The 22,249-nt window shown below is 40.2% G+C and overlaps 1 protein-coding gene across 1 annotated transcript in view; it reads left to right on the top strand.

Annotated features, from left to right (window-relative positions):
* The window catches only part of LOC118488893, a 29,542-nt gene extending 12,776 nt beyond the window's left edge, over positions 1–16,766 (top strand). Inside the window, exons 2-3 of the mRNA XM_035986309.1 lie at positions 15,677–15,891; positions 15,973–16,766. Coding sequence (XP_035842202.1) covers positions 15,677–15,891; positions 15,973–16,311 — 554 coding nt within the window. The 3' untranslated portion in view covers positions 16,312–16,766. The remainder of the gene's footprint in view (positions 1–15,676; positions 15,892–15,972) is intronic.
* Positions 16,767–22,249: the final 5,483 nt, after the last annotated feature.

Genomic DNA, 22,249 nt, shown 5'->3' with positions numbered 1-22,249 from the left:
TCTGGCGAAATTTTTCTAAAAACATAATACTTAGAATTATTTACAAGTGCTAGAATTATTTTTGATATATTTCAAAATATATTTCGCCACGACTTTATTTACAAATATTCGGAGGTGGGATTTTCACAAAACTAAACGTGATAAATATATATATTCGGTAAATATATTTTCATCACACTGTTTATGATTATTTTGTGAAAATACACAAATATTATTTTTAGAGTAAAAATAATATTTACCAACATTGACGAATCCAAAATAATACAAACGCTTTCACGATAAACATATAAGTTACAACGGTAATTAATATTACCACACGATTACTAAAACGTAACTTACGCATTATACGGAAATGATTATGAACGTATATTTTATCAATGTATTATTTTTGGGGAAAAATTATGTGAAATGGAAATATAATATTTTTGAGAAAAATATTTATATTTGGAATGAAGATATATTAAGTGAGACTTAATATTATAAATTGAACGCACATGTATTAAATCCCCCATCCTTGGGAAAGAGATTAACTACCAAGTACATGCAAAATATAAACACGAAATAGTTGTCTAACTATTTCCCAAAAACCCAAACTATAAAGCTAAGGCACGGCCATCCGTCTAATAGAATTAGTACATGTAGGTCGTCGCACAGCTGACATTCGGAGTACTTGGTAGAGACGCACTGACTGTGAGTTCATGTCCCCCTTTTCTCTTAACTGTTTTCAGTTTTCTAAACTGCGGGGGTGAAATACATGTTACAATGTTTATGATTACTTTATACATGGTATGGTTAGCGTAAGGAGGGTTACTTCTTAGATCATGTGAATGGGAAGGCGGAAACTTGAGGTCATTAATCCTCAGGGTAGGACCGAGGGGCAGGAGCGATAGATCTATTTGGGTGTAGCGAGCCCAGTCCCAGGCCCAACATAACGGACCTCGGGATGACTTTGTACCCGACACATAAATCTGCTAGGTTTGAGCCCTCCTACTTGCATTTCACACATATCAATGGCCTTGCAAACCATTGGTGATCTCTTTTTCTTTATTTGCTACATACCAGGATTTTTGATAAATACAAAGGTTTACTTACTCACTTACACATGAACTCGCTCAACATTATTGTTGATTTTTCAACTTACATGTATTTCAGGGAATTAAAAGATCTGGCACGGTATGGCACGTTTTCCCGCTGCACTAGTTTCCAAGATCATCCGGGGTTTAGGGAATGTGACTCTTTCCTGGACAAGTCACAGTCCTTAAACTGTGTTTATGTTGTGTTTAAGTTGTACTGTTTGTTGAACAAGGTTATGGTTGTTAGGGTGTTTCCCGTTAAAACAATGTTATGGTATATTTGGTTTTAAAACTTAATGGATGACTCTTGCATGTTTTTAATTCATATAGCTTTGTTATGATTAAGCTATGGTATTAAGAAGTCACACCAAATTAACCACGCTTCCGCAAAGCCAGGATGTGACACCTCTCATCTTGGATATCTTTGTTACGATCCTCATACATCTCATACGTATACATTTCGACATGTGCGATTTCATGAGATGATTTTTGATATTCCGGGCAGTTTGCCTACTTCCACATGTTCCTCTGTCTCTATGCCTTTTGATATTCCTCCTCCTTCGTTTCCGTCTTCTATTTCTTCATCATCTCATCCTGGTGTTTCTTCACCTACTGTTTCTTCTTCTCCTCCTCCTTCCTCTTCTCCTCCTCCTCCTCCTCCTGTTTCGACTCATCCGAAGGTTACACGCTCTCGTGATCATACACGACAGCCGCGACAATTTTCGGATCATGTTCTTCTTCATGTCTCTACTACTCCCACTACTGAGCCTTCCACATCTCGACAGACTCAGTAGTACTCTGTTTGGTGGGATGCAATGCGCGCTGAGACTGATGCTCTACATACCAACTAGACTTGGCGTCTGGTTCATGTTTTGGTCAAAAATCAGACAAGGATAATGCAACCAAATCTCTGTTACGGGGTATGATGCTTGAATTGGTAAACAACAATGAGGATCACTCAGAAAAGTATTGCACAAGTGACATAAAGATTTATACGAGGAAAAAGCCCTTGATCAATGAATGATGTCACACCCCGACCGCGTGTAACATGCAACCGCGGCGGAAAACGTCGGGGAATGTTGAGAACAGAATTAATTGTTTCATAACCATGGCATACAAGTTGTATTTTATTTATAAACAAGAGTGCTACATCGTTCCAAAACAAGAAATACAAAGTTCATAACATATTTAAACTAGCCTATCTTCATTTTTAGGCTCTAAGGCACAGGTCCGCCCTAGTATCGTGATCATCATCTTATGGAACAGCTCCTGAAAACACATGTGAAAGTAGGTACGTCAGCATAAAAATGCCTGTGAGATACATAGGTTTTGTGAAAATAGGATTCATGACTTGTGTTTAAAGAAATGTTTTAATAATAGTCAGTCATGAACCTTGTAAATTGTCTTGTTTTGTAAACCATTTGAAAAACGATAATATCAGATGATAGGTATAGATAAACGTAAGGTTAAATGGATAACCTAGTAAAAGGAGTTGAATAAGATAAGTTGTTTGTGAAAATAATGTCTTGTGAAGAATATGATATTTGTGTAAAATGTAATGTGTCTAAACTGAAATGACTTAGATAACGCCCCGATATGTAATATTATACAAACATTTATATATAGGAAGTACCAGCGGCGTATCCACCATGTTTGTTTCATATTACATACGCCACGTTACTCAAATCATTTACCCAAACCAATCCACCATGTAAATTGTTCATGTATAAACCAAATGTCAAGTGTTATTGTGTAAACCATGTCAAATGTTTATGTTCAATGTAAATCATGTAATGTGTATCCCAAAATGTATCATGTATGGTAAGCGAAATGTATCAACTTAAACCATATGTATAATGCACAAAACAAGTCGTTGAAGTAAAACGTGGTTTAAATCAACGTTATGTTTTGTGAAAAAATGCATGCTATATTGATATTAACATTTATGCGGTATTGTAAACTATGCATACATCCAAGCCTTGAGACTGTGGCGATAAACCCTCAAACAAATTAAAGGTTTATCTAAGTTATGTATATCAAATTGGGTCATTCCTTCCAATCCTATCAAACCCAGGATTTCAGAAACGGGAGTTGTCAATTCCTATGGTACCACTACCTACTAACGAACGGCGTGATCAATGTTAATGAATGTATTGTCCCATGTTAAACAAACCAAATGTCATAACAAAATGAAGGCATGTGATGTAAACAATTGTACTAAGTATGCTAAGTAAACATACGAAGCAGAAATGTTCATGTAAATCAATGTGTCCATATGCTGAGTAAACATATGCAACAGAAATGTTCATGTAAATCAATGTGTCCATATGCTGAGTAAACATATGCAACAGAAATGTTCATGTAAATCAATGTGTCCATATGCTGAGTAAACATATGCAACAGAAATGTTCATGTTAATCAATGTGTCCATATGCTGAGTAAACATATGCAACAGAAATGTAATGTAAATCAATGTACTAAGTACGCACACAATAGGCATACATAGCATGAAATGTAATGAAATCGTGTACTATAATGTACTAACAACATAGCAGGCATATGATGTTAAAACATGGAAAGCATGAATGTAACAGATAGGCACATGTGTTTCACCCCAAAACAGTTTAGAAAACAGTAAAAGAGGGGTTCAATGTACTCACCTGAGATTGCTTTGGAGTTCTTGTGTAATAACCAAACAATGCTAGGTCACGGAATATCAAACGGCACCTAATAGGTAGCTATGTTAATATACCGGACCTAAAATCGGAGGAACGGATAGTATGCGGGTTCGTAAACCAAACGAGTATGGGGACTCGTGTAATATGGTTTAACAAAGCCTACATACTAAAATGAAACTTAACCTAGGTGCTTGCGACCCATCACGACCCGCTTAGGTAGCTTATGCTACCTTACGCGTCGTTCGCGTAGAACGCGTCTGGAACGCCTAACATCGTGACCATAAGGTATAACCTCGGAAGGTTATAGCTATGGTCACCTAATGCGTTTGGTCGGATCCTAATGATCGACCAAATGGGTCGGGTTCGAAAGTATAAGCGATGGTTTAGATCGCTTACCCTACGACCCTATATAAGCACTAAACTAAAAGTGACGAGCTAAGCATGTTAGAACATGCTTAACTAAGTTTAGAAAACAGGTTTGGCATCAAAGCAAACGGATTTGATACTCACGAGTAGTTTGGTTACAAAATATGCAAGAATGCACATTTTGGCCGAAACTACGACTCGTCACTGAGCCTAGATAACGTGGTAATCAGTAGGTATAGTCATTACGGACTATAACCATCGTGATCACACTCACGTTATGAAGTTCCATGAACTTCGGGTTGACCATAGGCTGGTCAATGCAGAAAGTCAACAAAACGTTGACTTTCGGACTCGAAAAACGAATAAAAGAACGAAAGAATACTTACGGAGGGTCCCCGAATGCTAATCTAGATCAAAAAAGCTCAGGTATGAAACAAAGGTTCCAACTTAGAGCTTAGATCAGATTCTTGTGGGTTTTAACCAAAAAAGGGGGGGGGGGGTATTTATAGGATTTCCCGAACCGTTAGGATCGTTTCTTGAAAAACGTGATCGAATCTCGTGCGTACACTTGTCGAAAACTTGTGGTTACTGAAAATGCCCCTTAGTGAGCTGAAAGGGCAAGTGAAAACATGTGGACGAGGTTTAATCTGCTGAGATTCGCTGACTAATCGATCTTATCTGATCTGTTAGTCTGATGCGGCGCGCGTGAAGGTGCAGGTCAGACTTACGCGGGCCGCCTGGCCCCGTCTGATCTGCACCACTTGCAGAATTTACATATTTGGTCCCTGTTGCGTGTTTAAGCTATTTCTGACACTTCTAAGGCCCGTAAAGCCAACTTTAAGGCCCTAAAATGATGCCTAAACATTGTGGACATGAAATATGCTCAAAAATGTTCTGGATGTCGGTTCGTTTGGCTGTACGATCGCGATGTTCGCTTAATTACGACGGAATGCGCATAAGCGCGAAAGACGATCCAAATGACGCGACGAATGGATTTTTCTCATGCCAAACACTAAAGCATAATATTAGGACGCTTACATAAATTTTTGGATGTCCGGATGTATTCAGAACGTAAGTTATGCGCAAAAGTGCAAACTTGTGCACTTTTTGACACTTTTAGCCCCTGAATGATCCAAAAGTTTGTTTTAGCATACCAAACCCCTCAAAGCCTATTTCTAAGCTATGTAAAGGATATTTATGGTATGTTTAACTTATGGACATGTTCCGGAATGTTTGTTACAGTTCAAATTGGCATACTTTCGCAGTTTGTCAATTTTAGTCCCTGTAAGCGAATTAACTTGTTTTTGCTATACCAAAGCCTTCAAAACTTATTTCTAAGTTATGTAAAGGTTATTTAAGGTATGTTGAGTATATGTTGATGTTCCAGAGTATTTGTCGCATTAAACCGAGTACGTTTAAGTACCAGTTAGCGTATAACTCTCCAGAAAGCGATGTAGAGTTCGAAATTGAACAAAAGTCAAAACATGAAAAATGTAAAACACAACCAAACAAACATTGGGATCAAATAAGATTGTTTTATTGATAACTGAACTGTTCACAATGAATACAAGCACAAATGTTACAGTCTCCCCTACTTGTGGAAATTTCGTCCCGAAATTTCTTTAGAGGAAACTCGTGGAAACAGATGCGGATATTTCACCTTCATTTGATCCTCACGTTCCCAAGTAAACTCGGGTCCACGTTTAGATTCCCAGCGAACCTTGACCAAAGGAATGCGCTTGCGTTTAAGCCACTTGACTTCACGTTCCATTATTTCTACCGGTTTCTCAACAAATTTCAGTGTTTTATCAACACGAATCTCGTCAAGCGGTATGTGGAGGTTCTCATCAGCTAAACACCTCTTGAGATTGGACACGTGAAAAGTTGGATGAACATTTCCAAGTTCAGGAGGTAACTTAAGTCTGTAGGCTACCTTACCGATTCTTTCGACGATCTTGAATGGTCCAACGTATCTAGGTGCAAGTTTTCCTTTCTTTCCAAATCTGATCACACCTTTCCAAGGTGAGACCTTAAGTAATACACGATCACCGACTTGAAAATCCAAGGGCTTGCGTTTTAGGTCCGCGTAACTCTTTTGACGGCTTCTAGCTGTCTGAAGGTTCTCACGAACTTTCTTAACCTTATCTGTTGTCTCTAAAATGAGGGCAGGTCCAGTAAGTTGAGCCTCGCCAATCTCATTCCAGTAGACTGGTGAACGACATTTTCGACCATAGAGAGCCTCGAAAGGAGCCATGTTGATGCTGGAGTGATAACTGTTGTTGTAGGAGAATTCAATCAATGGAAGATGTGAATCCCAACTACCACCAACATCGATCACACAAGCTCTAAGCATATCCTCCAGTGTCTGGATTGTTCTTTCAGATTGACCATCTGTTTGCGGATCATAGGCTGTGCTCAGATTAAGTTGGGACCCCATAGCAGATTGCATGGTTCTCCAAAAATGAGAAGTGAAACGAGCATCTCTGTCAGAAATGATGTTCAAAGGAACACCATGTCGAGCTACAATTTCATCTACATATATTTGAGCAAGTTTGTCAGCCGAAAAATCCTCACGGATTGGCAAGAAATGCGCTGACTTGGTAAGACGATCCACGACTACCCAGATGGCATCGTGACCCTTCTTTGTGCGCGGGAGTTTAGTAATGAGATCCATAGTAATGTTTTCCCATTTCCAAACTGGGATCTCTGGTTGCTCTAATAATCCGGAAGGACGCTGATGTTCAGCCTTAACCTTAAGACAAGTAAGGCATTTGGATACGTATAAGGCAATGTCTTTCTTCATACCAGGCCACCAATACTGTATACGAAGATCCTTATACATCTTATCTGAGCCAGGATGAATAGAATAACGAGACTTATGGGCTTCATCCATAAGCAACGTACGAAGATTATCTTGGGTTGGGACCCACAAACGGTCCATGAAGTAATATGATCCATTGTCCTTCAGTTCAAGAGCAGGCGTTATGTGATAAGGAAATTCCTTATCCATCAAACCTTGTGAAACACAAGCTTGTTGAGCCTGAGAAATATGGGCTTGGATATCGGTTCTAATAACAGATTGGACACGTACACAATGAAGCTTAGTACGTTCCTTGCGACTCAAAGCATCGGCTACGACATTCGCCTTACCAGGATGGTAGCGAATCTCGCAGTCGTAGTCGTTTAGAAGTTCAACCCAACGTCGTTGTCTCATGTTGAGTTCTTTCTGATTGAAGATGTGTTGAAGACTCTTGTGGTCAGTGAAAACCACACATTTTGTACCGTACAAGTAGTGTCTCCAAATCTTAAGAGCGAAGACAACTGCACCCAACTCAAGATCATGAGTGGTGTAGTTCTTCTCATGTATCTTCAACTGTCTTGATGCGTACGCTATGACTTTGTTTCTTTGCATCAGGACGCAGCCAAGACCCAATTTAGATGCATCGCAATAAACGACGAAATCATCATTGCCCTCAGGCAATGTTAGGACAGGCGCGTCGCAAAGCTTTTGTTTCAAAGTCAGAAAAGCTTCCTCTTGTTTGACTCCCTAGTCAAATGGCTTGTTCTTCTGAGTTAGAGCAGTTAGAGGAACTGCAATCTTTGAGAAGTTCTCAATGAAGCGGCGGTAATAACCCGCTAGACCAAGAAAAGAACGAACTTCAGTAGGAGTAGTAGGTGTATCCCAATCCTTAATCGCACTGATCTTGGAGGGATCTACATGAATACCTTGTTCGTTGACAATGTGTCCTAAGAATTGAACTTCTTTAAGCCAGAATTCACACTTGGAGAATTTGGCGAAAAGCTGCTCTTTCTTTAGGAGTTCCAAAGTAAGACGTAGATGTTGCTCATGATCAGCTCGCGTCTTAGAATATATCAAAATGTCATCAATGAAAACGATGATGAACTTATCCAAATAAGGTTTGCAGACCCTATTCATTAAGTCCATGAAAACAGCAGGAGCATTAGTCAAACCGAATGGCATGACTGTGAACTCATAATGTCCATAACGAGTACGGAACACTGTCTTGGGAATATCTTCCTCATGTACTCGAAGTTGATGATATCCAGATCGTAGATCAATCTTCGAAAAGTATGAAGCACCTTGCAATTGATCAAAGAGATCATCAATGCGAGATAGGGGATATCGATTCTTGATGGTAAGCTTGTTAAGCTCACGATAATCGATACATATCCTAAAAGATCCATCCTTCTTCTTTACAAAGAGAACGGGAGCACCCCAAGGTGAAAAGCTAGGACGGATAAAACCTTTGTCGGAGAGCTCCTGAAGCTATTTAGATAATTCTTGCATCTCAGACGGTGCAAGACGGTCTGGAGCTCTGGCTATGGGATTTGCACCAGGTACGAGATCAATACGGAACTCGACTTGGCGTGCTGGAGGTAGACCAGGTAACTCTTCAGGGAAAACTTCAGAATAATCCCGAACGACAGGAATATCTGAAATAGTCTTACCCTTGCCTTTATCTACTGTAACATGTGCTAAGAAAGCCACATAGTTCTTGCGTAGATACTTCCGTGCTTTAAAACAAGACATGAGTTTGAGACCACCGGCAGGCTTCTCACCACGAACCTGTAGGATCTCGCCTGTCGACAGTGGTACACGAACAATCTTCTCAGAACAAACTATCTCTGCGCGATGCTTGGATAACTAATCCATTCCCACTATAACATCGAAGCTTCCAAGTTGCATTGGCGTGAGGTCAATAGGAAAAATATGGTTGTTAAGGTTTAACTGGCAGTTGCGTAGAACAGAATTTAGAACAATGGGTTCTCCATTGGCAACCTCTACTGTCAAAGGTTTACCTAGTTTCGTTCTAGACACGCGAAGCATTGTCTCAAAAGACAATGACACAAAACTCTTGTCGGCACCCGAATAAAAAAGAACAGATGCTGGCTGATTATTAACAAAGAACGTACCGTTCACCACCTTGTTGTTTGCTTGTGCTTCTTGTGCATTCATGTTAAAGACTCGACCTCGAGCCTGTGCCTGATTCTGGTTTGCATTCTGGTTCTGGTTGGCTAGCCTTGGACACTGATTTCTGTAGTGGGTCAGATCCCCACAGTTATAACAAGCACCTGGTGGGTAGTTTGGTCGTGCAGCCTGACCCTGTTGCTGAGTAACTTGTTGAGCAGGGTTCTGAATTGCGCGATTCTGAGCAAACCGACAAACATCGGCAAGATGACCCGACTTCCCACAGTTAGTACAGAAACGGCACTGATATTGCGGCTGATGGTGACTGTTGCATTGATTGCACAAAGGTGCACTTCCTGAATAGGGCTTCTTTGCTGGAGGCTGGTTGGGAGCTGCCTGGTTAGCTTGGGCAGTGACAGCATAGTTTTGGGAAGCCTTTCGCTTCCTTGACCCCCTTGAGGAACCAGAATCCTTTCCCTTCTTGTTTTGACCTTTCTTGCTATCTTCTTTGTCAGCCGACTGTTTCTTGCCCTTGTCGCCCTTCCTGTGTAGCTTATTCTTCCGAATCTGCGACTCAGTCAGTGTCGCTGATAACTCGATTGCCTGACGGAGTGTGGTAGGGTTGCTACCAGTGAGGATGTCTTGTACTGAGTCAGGTAGGCCGTCGATATACCTTTCGATGGCCTTATCGAGTGGGGTAACCATAGTTGGGCAAAGCAGACTCAACTCCTCAAACCTATCAGTATAAGCCCTGTGCTCGCCACTATCTTGCCTCAAAACATCAAATTCTTTCTCCAACGCTCGTTGTTCATGACGAGGACAAAACTCCCTCATCATAAGAGCTCTCAGTTCAGCCCATGTCTGAGCTAGAGCAACTTCTGCACCTTGATCTCTCATAACCCCATTCCACCATGTAAGAGCCCTCTTCTGAAACACGCTTGAAGAAAACTCGACCTTGCGATTATCCGGACACTGCACGTGGTGAAAAGTGTTCTCGATGCTCTCGAACCACTGAAGAAGCCCAGTTGCTCCCTTAGAACCACTAAACTTGAGTGGCTTAGCCGAGTTAAATCCTTGTATTTGCATGTACCATTGTTATTGTTGTTGGCCTGGTTCCATTGAGCAAAGAGATTTGGGAATTGAGCAGCCATCTGCTGTGCAATAATTTCTGCCAGCTCGGCAGTAGCTATCTGGTTGTCGCGTCGAGGAGGCATTCTAGAAGAGAAAAACATGAAATGAAACGAGTGAGATGATTGGATGAAGAGAATGAGATGAAGCAAAATCAACAAAAGCAAAGATGGCGGTTATGCATCGCAAAGCAAACAAGCGACATGAAATGTCTAGTCAAAGTAAATGGGTCAGAATTAGTGTATCGCGAAGACATGCTTGCCTATAAGTGAACACTCACCCCAAGAGTTCCCAGGTAAGAGTGACAGAAAACCCAGGGTACAGGCATTCACTCTTCCAGTTCACACGTGTTCACACTATTAACCCAAAACTTTGACGAGATTTTTGAGAATCCAAAGGGTTCAAAACCATATAACAGAGGGTTCAAAACCTTATAACAGACGGTTCAAAACCTAGTAATCAATCATCCTAGAACAGATGATTAATTTTCAAAGCGGATTCGGAACCGAAGTTCCCGTTGTGGTTATCACCTAAGGATAGGTGATGTGCATGTTTTAAACTCTAAACACAAGATAACTTGTGTTAGGGTCCTAGAAAGTTATAGTCTAGGTCAAAGCATTACTAATAACCTAATTCCCTATAACCAATGGCTCTGATACCAACTCTTCTGTCACACCCCGACCGCGTGTAACATGCAACTGCGGCGGAAAACGTCGGGGAGTGTTGAGGACAGAATTAATTGTTTCATAACCATGGCATACAAGTTGTATTTTATTTATAAACAAGAGTGCTACATTGTTCCAAAACAAGAAATACAAAGTTCATAACATATTTAAACTAGCCTATCTTCATTTTTAGGCTCTAAGGCACAGGTCCGCCCTAGTATCGTGATCATCATCTTATGGAACAGCTCCTGAAAACACATGTGAAAGTAGGTACGTCAGCATAAAAATGCCTGTGAGATACATAGGTTTTGTGAAAATAGGATTCATGACTTGTGTTTAAAGAAATGTTTTAATAATAGTCAGTCATGAACCTTGTAAATTGTCTTGTTTTGTAAACCATTTGAAAAACGATAATATCAGATGATAGGTATAGATAAACGTAAGGTTAAATGGATAACCTAGTAAAATGAGTTGAATAAGATAAGTTGTTTGTGAAAATAATGTCTTGTGAAGAATATGATATTTGTGTAAAATGTAATGTGTCTAAACTGAAATGACTTAGATAACGCCCCGATATGTAATATTATACAAACATTTATATATAGGATGTACCAGCGGCGTATCCACCATGTTTGTATCATATTACATACGCCACGTTACTCAAATCATTTACCCAAACCAATCCACCATGTAAATTGTTCATGTATAAACCAAATGTCAAGTGTTATTGTGTAAACCATGTCAAATGTTTATGTTCAATGTAAATCATGTAATGTGTATCCCAAAATGTATCATGTATGGTAAGCGAAATGTATCAACTTAAACCATATGTATAATGCACAAAACAAGTCGTTGAAGTAAAACGTGGTTTAAATTAACGTTATGTTTTGTGGAAAAATGCATGCTCTATTGATATTAACATTTATGCGGTATTATAAACTATGCATACATCCAAGCCTTGAGACTGTGGCGATAAACCCTCAAACAAATTAAAGGGTTATCTAAGTTATGTATATCGAATTCGGTCATTCCTTCCAATCCTATCAAACCCAGGATTTCAGAAACGGGAGTTGTCAATTCCTATGGTACCACTACCTACTAACGAACGGCGTGATCAATGTTAATGAATGTATTGTCCCATGTTAAACAAACCAAATGTCATAACAAAATGAAGGCATGTGATGTAAACAATTGTACTAAGTATGCTAAGTAAACATACGAAGCAGAAATGTTCATGTAAATCAATGTGTCCATATGCTGAGTAAACATATGCAACAGAAATGTTCATGTAAATCAATGTGTCCATATGCTGAGTAAACATATGCAACAGAAATGTTCATGTAAATCAATGTGTCCATATGCTGAGTAAACATATGCAACAGAAATGTTCATGTAAATCAATGTGTCCATATGCTGAGTAAACATATGCAACAGAAATGTAATGTAAATCAATGTACTAAGTACGCACACAATGGGCATACATAGCATGAAATGTAATGAAATCGTGTACTATAATGTACTAACAACATAGCAGGCATATGATGTGAAAACATGGAAAGCATGAATGTAACAGATAGGCACATGTGTTTCACCCCAAAACAGTTTAGAAAACAGTAAAAGAGGGGTTCAATGTACTCACCTGAGATTTCTTTGGAGTTCTTGTGTAATAACCAAACAATGCTAGGTCACGGAATATCAAACGGCACCTAATAGGTAGCTATGTTAATATACCGGACCTAAAATCGGAGGAACGGATAGTATGCGGGTTCGTAAACCAAACGAGTATGGGGACTCGTGTAATATGGTTGAACAAAGCCTACATACCTAAAATGAAACTTAACCAAAACGTTGACTTTCGGACTCGAAAAGCGAATAAAAGAACGAAAGAATACTTACGGAGGGTCCCCGAATGCTAATCTAGATCAAAATAGCTCAGGTATGAAACAAAGGTTCCAACTTAGAGCTTAGATCAGATTCTTGTGGGTTTTAACCAAAAGGGGGGGGGTATTTATAGGATTTCCCGAACCGTTAGGATCGTTTCTTGAAAAACGTGATCGAATCTCGTGCGTACACTTGTCGAAAACTTGTGGTTACTGAAAATGCCCCTTAGTGAGCTGAAAGGGCAAGTGAAAACATGTGGACGAGGTTTAATCTGCTGAGATTCGCTGACTAATCGATCTTATCTGATCTGTTAGTCTGATGCGGCCCGCGTGAAGGTGCAGGTCAGACTTACGCGGGCCGCCTGGCCCCGTCTGATCTGCACCACTTGCAGAATTTACATATTTGGTCCCTGTTGCGTGTTTAAGCTATTTCTGACACTTCTAAGGCCCGTAAATCCAACTTTAAGGCCCTAAAATGATGCCTAAACATTGTGGACATGAAACATGCTCAAAAATGTTCTGGATGTCGGTTCGTTTGGCTGTACGATCGCGATGTTCGCTTAATTACGACGGAATGCGCATAAGCGCGAAAGACGAACCAAATGACGCGACGAATGGATTTTTCTCATGCCAAACACTAAGGCATAATATTAGGATGCTTACATAAATTTTTGGATGTCCGGATGTATTCAGAACGTAAGTTATGCGCAAAAGTGCAAACTTGTGCACTTTTTGACACTTTTAGCCCCTGAATGATCCAAAAGTTTGTTTTTGCATACCAAACCCCTCAAAGCCTATTTCTAAGCTATGTAAAGGATATTTATGGTATGTTTAACTTATGGACATGTTCCGGAATGTTTGTTACAGTTCAAATTGGCATACTTTCGCAGTTTGTCAATTTTAGTCCCTGTAAACGAATTAACTTGTTTTTGCTATACCAAAGCCTTCAAAACTTATTTCTAAGTTATGTAAAGGTTATTTAAGGTATGTTGAGTATATGTTGATGTTCCAGAGTATTTGTCGCATTAAACCGAGTACGTTTAAGTACTAGTTAGCGTATAACTCTCCAGAAAGCGATGTAGAGTTCGAAATTAAACAAAAGTCAAAACATGAAAAATGTAAAACACAACCAAACAAACATTGGCATCAAATAACATTGTTTTATTGATAATTGAACTGTTCACAATGATTACAAGCACAAATGTTACAAATGATCTCCGGCATAAAAAACCTCGGGTGATGGAAACTACCGATCACCAACTCAAATTAAACAATAATTCTTTACAACTTTGGATGATAGCGAGCTAGGTACAAGGATCACTATAGTGTATCGTGTAGAAATGTGTGAAAATTTCTAAGTGTTTTGCCGTAAGCTGTTGAGTGCAGTTGTTCGAGTGTGTGTAGCCAAAATTAGCCAAGTGTTCTAAAACTAGCTCGCTACCCCTTTAAAAATAGAAGTTAACTATGCTAACTAACATCCCGCAATTCATGCAAGCCTTCCCACGACTCCATAACGTCCATTTTCAGTCAAGCACGTGCGGAATAACCGTGGAATATTCTTCAGGGACGTTGCCAAGACTAAGTCCAAGTTGTTACTCCTGCAAAACAATACCGAATTCAAAGTGAACAATCGTTAGTATAAGGATCCTTACGATGATCCATGATCCTGTTCCTGAAGCACTTCCGAGGATCACTATCTGTCACAGAAGTAAGGATCACTAAACAGGATAACACATGAGGATCACAGGTCATTAGGAAATCCTCCCCTAACAATTGCCCCCAAAATATAAAGAGTAATTATGTAAAATAAATGAGTTATATTTTGTTGATCTTATCCGCAACTAACTAACGGATATATAGCCGTTTAAATCGAACTATCCGTTGCAATCCTGACGTCACAGAAGTGACTACCCTGCAAGATCATGATTATAAATATGAGTTAGAGATAGGATCAATTTGCATTTAAATCTTAGAGAAACTCCCTTTATATTCTCATCCGAAGATCAATCAGGTATTCTCTTTTCCTCTTCTTCCTTCTCTTACTCTGTTTTACTTCTTTCATCATCATCTTGCCGAAAATGTTGCTCCGGAACTCTCCCGTTAAGGATCACCAGAAAAACAGCCCTCTGAAAAGTCAAGGAATCATCAAAGATTCCGCAAAAGAACGCTGTTGTTTCACTAATCCACAGATCGATAGAATCCGCTATTGCTTCCCAGCGAACACCGTATTTAAATCCTTTGATCCCACTGCTCTGAGTGATCATGTTTCTGAAAATTGGGTTGCCTTTCCTGTTACACCATTCACCATAGGCTATACCTATCCTTTTCCGGCCTTCACCCAATCCTTCTTCTCTCTTACTGGCATTTCTTATATCCAAGCCATGCCAATGATCTGGAGGGTTTTACATACCCTTGAGAGGATCATTGAGCAGGAGGGGATTGACCTAGGAATGTCAGAGTTGGCCGAGATGTATGATCTCACTACCTTTGGATCCCACCGGTACTTGTTCAAACGTAAGCCTGGTGAAGAACATCCAATTTTTAAAGCCACCAAGAACGACACCAACTGGAAACGGCGTTGCTTCTTCGTCCAAAGAGATTCTATCCCAATGGAAAGGATCTACCAAGAAAATGGGCCACCCATGGTAGGATAGAGGATCCTGAGAAGGATCACCAGACAGTCTTCTATTTGTATAAGGATCACTGACACCCTTTTGTTTTTTGTTGTGCAGCTGTTACTGTCTCACACCTCATAGCATCTCCTGTCACTGAGGAAAGACTCGCTGCTTTTAGAAGACTCGGTCCTGAAACAAGATCATTCAAGACAATCACCCAGGATTCACAAGAGGTATCCTCAGGCTCAGTCACCATGTCAAGTAAGTATCCTGTTTAAAAATTTAAATAAATAGTTAAATAGAAGTAGGATAAGGATACCTATCTTGCTTTGATTGTGCAGGTGCAGGAAAAGCTTCCAAATCTGCTTCCAAGTTCAGTGTGACCGATCTGGATAACGTGCGATCCTCCAAGAAAAAGCTTCCTGCTAGCCCAACTGCTTCAATCCCCAAGGCACCCTCCAAAGGAAGGGGAGGCAAGAAAAGAAAAGCCTCTGAAGCTGAGGATCTACAAGGTCTGTACCTGATCCGCCACCAATTCCTCGAGTACTTCAACAATGTAAGGATCACTGTCCCTGTTTATATATCCTGCTTGTTTGAGGATCACCTGGTCTTGAACTGTTCTTTATCCTCTTTGCAGAAATTTGCTGAGATTGAAGATTATGTGGGGAACGTTGAGGAGCAGGATAGGAAGATTGCTGACCTCCAACAAGTTGCACTGCTCAAGGATCTCAAGATTGCCGACCTCCAAAAAGACCTCCAGAATGCCAAAAATGAGACGGCCAAGGTGCTAATTAATGCTGACTACGAGAAGCATGAGATCACCCAGGATGCCAAAGTCTCTACTGCCATAGCGATGTATAAGACCAAACTGCAGATGGCCTTGGAAGCTCAGGATCCCGACTTCGATAGGAGCACCTGGGATGTGGAAGGCTGGAAGGCAAGGCAGGCTGAGCTGGATGATGAGGAGGAGGCTTAGGAGATCCTGACGATCGAGGATGGAAGCAGTGGCAAGGATCATGGTGGTGAAGCTAGTGGAGTTGGAGGTGGTGATGCAGCGAAGGTGTAGGCTGTATGATTGGGCAATGATGGACACTTCTAGACATAGCCGGAGCCCAATTTTTTAGTTTTGATGGTAGTTTTGTTGAACAATTGTTGGTTTGTACTTGAACAATAGCTTTAGGGTTAAGGATCTAGGATCCTTTGGACAATAGGTAGGATTACAAATGGTGGAGGGATCCTCTGTTTGGGGGATGAAGCCATTGTGATCCTGCCGCCTCTTATTTCCTGCATGCTAAGACCTCACAAACAATGGACACCCATTGCCAACCTATGTGGACGGGCCACGTTTTGCTGGTAGAAACGTGGGTTGGCAATTTTGACAACTTTTGATGGTTAATCTTTTGTTAATAAAATAACTTTAATCTTTTTTGGCTTATCATGTGTTGTTATCCTTGTATATCCTTTTAATTTTCAATTGTTTTGATATATACTTGTCTAAATAAGAAAAGCTGAACGAATTAGATAGAAAATATTTAGGATATGATCCAGGATCAAATATCCTATAGTTGAAAAATTCCAAAAAGTAATATGTTTTAAGGATCATAAGTTCAGTTGTCAAAGTACAAGGGTTATTCTAATAAACAACGAACAAAATTAAAATAGTTAAGGATCATACCTGAGGATCCAAGTTAGGATCCTAGTCCTTAATACCATAGCCAGGATAAGTATAAGGCAAACTTTAGTAAGAAGTAAGGATCAAGGATCCTTGGTTGTTTAACTTCAAAGACCTGAAATAGAATATAATTTGGGACTAAGCCAATATAAGATAAAAGTTAGCAACTAGGGACAAGCCCAAGGATAACTGGGGACAAGCCCAAGGATCGTGTGTAAACTGGAGTGTGGCCCTAACTGGCGACTATCCAAACTTAGTGGCATGAAAATGCCAAAACCTTAGCTAACGTGAAAACGTTAGAAACCTTAGGAACGGATGTATGGTACGTCTACCATTATACGTAGGATCCTAGGTATAGCCAGTACAATGGATTTATCAGCCCCTAAAGCGAGTACTGGTCCCACTGCCATGAACTATACCAGGATCATCATGCGCTACAGGCGGAACTGGGGTCAAGCCCAAATAACTGGGGTCAAACCCAAGTAACTGGTTGCTTTTGTGGATAACCATTCTTTTGCTAAGTAAGGATACCTGAACTTTCAAAACTCAGAATCACGTGAGAGGTGGATAAAGGATGCAGGATCCTTATCCTTATGTGAGAAAGTAAGGAAATGAAATAGTTTGAGATTAGAATGTTACCGAAGTAAGGATCATCTGTGTTCTAAGGATCCTTCAAGGATACTTATGATGTGAGGATCACGGGTTCTGCTCACATGAAGTATTTCTTCAAATGGACAGCATTCCAGGCTCTAGGTAGCAAATCACCTTCCATTGTTAGCAATCGATATACCCCCTTTCCTGCCTCAGCTTCAATCAAGTAAAGTCCTTCCCACTTTGGTGCCAGCTTTCCATCAGCAGGATTGGTGGTATTCTGAAATGCTTTCCTTAGTACCATATCACCAACTTGGAACTTCCTTATCCTGACATTTTTGTTGTAAGCACCAGCCATTCTTTGTTGATAACTGGCCATCCTTATCCTAGCCAGATCCCTTATTTCTTCTATAGTATCCTGTTCTTGAACCAAGTTCTCATCATTTTCCTTAGGATCACGAATACTTGTTCTAGCAGTTGGGACCACCATTTCTATAGGGATCACTGATTCTGCCCCAAATACCAAAGAGAATGGAGTCTGGCCTGTAGCATTCTTGGGGGTTGTCCTATCAGCCCAAAGCACATAAGGTAACTCTTCTGCCCATTTCCCTTTCTTGGATCCAAGCTTCTTCTTCAAATTATTGATGATGATCTTATTGGATGATTCTCCCTGACCATTAGCTTGTGGGTGGACTGGTGTTGATGTTATCATCTTAATCTCCCAAGTGTCACAAAAGTTAGTAGTTCTGCCTCCAATAAATTGGGAACCATTATCAGATATAATTTCAGAAGGAATACCAAATCTAGTTATAATATTTCTTTTAATGAAGGATATAACTTCCTTTTCTCTGACTTGGGCAAAAGCTTCAGCCTCTATCCACTTGGAGAAGTAATCAGTCATAGCAAACATGAACACTTTTCCACCAGGTGCCTTAGGGAGCTTACCAACTATATCCATACCCCATCTCATAAATGGCCAAGAGGAGGATATAGGATGCAAAAATTCAGCTGGTTGATGAAGGATATTGCTGTGTCTCTGACAAGGATCACACTTCTTAGCATACTCCACAGCATCTCTCTTCATAGTTGGCCAATAGTATCCTGTCCTCAGGATCCTTGAGAATAATGCCCTGCCCCCAGTGTGGTTTCCACAATCTCATTCATAGAAGTCTTTTAAAACTTCTTGGATTTCAGGATCCTCAATGCATCTTAAATATGGTCCTGCAAGAGATCGTTTATACAACATATTATTTAAGATTATGAATTGAGATACCTTAATTTTGAAAGCCCTAGGGTTTTCTCCTGTAGGAATCTCTCCATGTTGTAAGTATCTCATGATTGGGAGGATCCATGATCCTGAATGAGATCGAGTATCCTCACTAGGGATAATTGCAGTATCCTCTCCTATTTCCATAGCCACATGATCCTCGATGGCAGGAGCCAGGATATGGATAATGGGGATACTTATATCCTCCGAGATCTTCAAAGATGATCCTAGATTAGCCAATGCATCAGCTTCTGTATTTTCTTCCCTTGGTACCTGTGTCAAACTAAAAGAAACAAAAGAGAGTGCCAACTCTTTGACTACCTCCAAATATTTGGTTAGCTTTTCACCTTTAACAGCATAGGATCCATTAAAGTGATTAGTGATTAACAATGAATCTACATGTACCTCAAGATACCTGATCCTCATATGCTTAGCAATTTGCAAACCAGCTATCAAGGCTTTATATTCAGCCTCATTGTTAGTAGTTTGGGACTCACAAGCTATAGAGTGGGGTATTATGTCCCCCTGTGGCGATTTTAGTAGTATTCCAAGTCCTGTGCTTTTGACATTTGAGGATCCATCAGTATAGAGTATCCAAGGATCCTTGGTCTCTTGTAGCTGCTGGACTTCTAATTCAGCTTCCTTTTGCAAATCACTACTGAAATCTACCACAAAGTCAGCTAATGCTTGGGATTTAATGGCTGTCCTGGGCTCATATCTTATATCATATGCACTGAGCTTCACTGCCCACTTAGCCATCCTTCCTGACATTTCAGGTTTCCTGAGTACATTCTTAATTGGAAAATTAGTTTTAACAATAATGGCATGAGTTTCAAAATAATGTCTTAATTTAGTAGATGCCATAATTAATGCAAGGATAAGTTTTTCTAGGTGTGAATACCTGGATTCAGCATCAAGTAAACTCTTACTTACATAATAGACATGATGTTGTGTACCTTCGTGATCCTTAACAAGGACGGCACTTACTGCTTTTGAGGATACCGCTAGATACAAGGATAACACATCCCCTTTTTCTGGTTTCATCAAGGCCGGGGCCGAGGATAGGTAATCCTTAAGAGCTCTTAAGGCACTTTCATGCTTCTCAGTCCACTCGAATTTCTTGTTCTTCCTCAAGATATCATAGAACTCTTTACATTTCTCCGAGGATTTAGATATGAATCTGTTCAAAGCTGTAATCCTGCCTGTTAGCCTCTGGACATCCTTAGCATTGGTAGGAGATTTGATGTTCACTATAGCTTTGATTTGTTCTGTACTGGCTTCAATGCCTCTCTTTGTCACCATATATCCTAAGAATTTACCTGCTTTAACACCAAAGTGACATTTTGAAGGATTAAGTTTCATGTTATATTTGTCAAGGATATCGAATGCTTCCTCCAAGTCCCTTAGGTGATCCTCAGCCTTTTTGGATTTTACCACCATATCGTCTATGTAAACCTCCATAGTTTGTCCAATCTGATCCTTGAACATCATATTCACCAGCCTTTGATAAGTTGCACCTGCATTCCTTAGTCCAAATGGCATAGCAATATAACAGTATATACCAGTGGGAGTCATAAAGGCTGTATCCTCTTGATCAGATGGTTCCATCTGAATTTGCTGAAATCCAGATGAAGCATCCATAAAAGTTAACAGTTCATGACCCGCCGTTACATCCACCATGGAGTCAATGTGGGGTAATGGGAAAGGATCCTTGGGACATGCCTTATTTAAATCAGTAAAATCGACACATACCCTCCACTTTCCGTTTTTCTTTTGAACAACAACCACATTGGCCAACCATCTTGGATACTTGACCTCTCTAATCATACCTGCTTGGAGCAATTTCTCTACCTCTTCCTAGATAATGGCATTTCTTTCTGGTGCAAACTTCCTCCTCTTTTGATGGATTGGTTTGAATGACCTGTCAATGCCAAGTTTGTGAGTGATTATATCTTTAGATATACCTGTCATGTCTTCGTGTTTCCATGCAAAGGTAGTTTTCCTCCTTTTGAGGAAGGATATTAGGTCTTCTCTCATTTCGCCAAGGATCCCTGATCCTATATAAACTTTGGATTCGGGATCATCAGGATCCATAAGGATTTCCACTACATCCTGTTCTCTTGCCTCCAAGACATCCCTTGGAGGATGCTTTAATTGCTATTGCTCCCTTGATTTTGAGGCTGGTTTCATTGATGAGGTGTAGCAGTTCTTAGCTTCTTGCTGATCACTATCAATCTTCACTATGCCCCAAGGACTAGGAAGCTTCACACATTGATGATAGGTGGATGGGACTGCCTTCATATCATGTATCCAAGGCCTGCCAAGGATAACATTACAACAAGATAAATAGTCAATAACACAAAATTTTTGGTAAGAACGCAACCCTTCTATATAAATTGGGAGATTTATGTCCCCCAGAGTATTCTTAGTTTCTCCACTAAATCCCACGAGCACAGAGGATCTTGGTATGATATCAGATTCAGGAATATTCATCTTCTTATGAACATCAAGCTGGATAATGTTCACAGAGCTTCCTCCATCTATAAGGATCCTGCGGACAAAATGGTTTGAAATAAAAAGAGTGATAACCAAACCATCGTGATGAGGATCCTGAATGTCAACACGATCATCCTCATCAAAAGTTATGACTTTTCCTTCGGAGACACTGGATGTTCGGATGGGTCTATCTCCATTATCCATCTTGGTTTCCTTTGCATGCCTTTTAGCTGCTGAGAAGGATGTTCCACAAATGTCTGATCCTCCAGAAATAAAGTTTATAACTTGTGCATCCGCTGGAGGGGCAGGAGCTTTCTCTGGGATCCTTTTAGGATCCTGAGTCCTTGACTTCTTTCTCCCCAATAATTCTTTCAAGTGCCCTTGCTCAACAAGTATCCAATTTCTTTTCTCAGTTCAATGCATTCTTCTGTGAGATGCCCAAAGTCTTCATGGTATGCACACCACTTTGACTTATCTTTAGTTGCAGTTGGTCTGTCATTTTTCCTGGGCCATCTAGCTTTATCACCTAAACTCTGCATCGCAAGGATTAGTTCATTGTTATCAACAGAAAAACAATATTCAGAAATTGGAGGATAATCCTCATGATCCTCTTCTTGATCAACAGCATGCACATTCTGGTTATCAGATTTGTTATAGGATCTGAACTTGTTGTTCTTGAACGAGGATCCTTGTTTCTCTTGCTTTGAGGATCCCGCTAATCTCTCCTGGATCCTCTTGTCATCCTCTAGCCGGATGAACCTGAGTGCCCGGGTTCTTACCTCATCTAGGTTCCTGCATGGTGTCATAACAAGATCATCATAGAATAATGAATCCCTAAGCAATCCCATTTTAAAGGCTTCAACAGCCGTAGCTATATCCAGGTTAGGA

The sequence above is a fragment of the Helianthus annuus genome, chromosome 17, assembly GCF_002127325.2.
Source record: "Helianthus annuus cultivar XRQ/B chromosome 17, HanXRQr2.0-SUNRISE, whole genome shotgun sequence".
In the NCBI taxonomy this organism is placed as follows: domain Eukaryota; kingdom Viridiplantae; phylum Streptophyta; class Magnoliopsida; order Asterales; family Asteraceae; genus Helianthus; species Helianthus annuus.
This window is presented reverse-complemented; position numbering and strand designations above follow the sequence as displayed.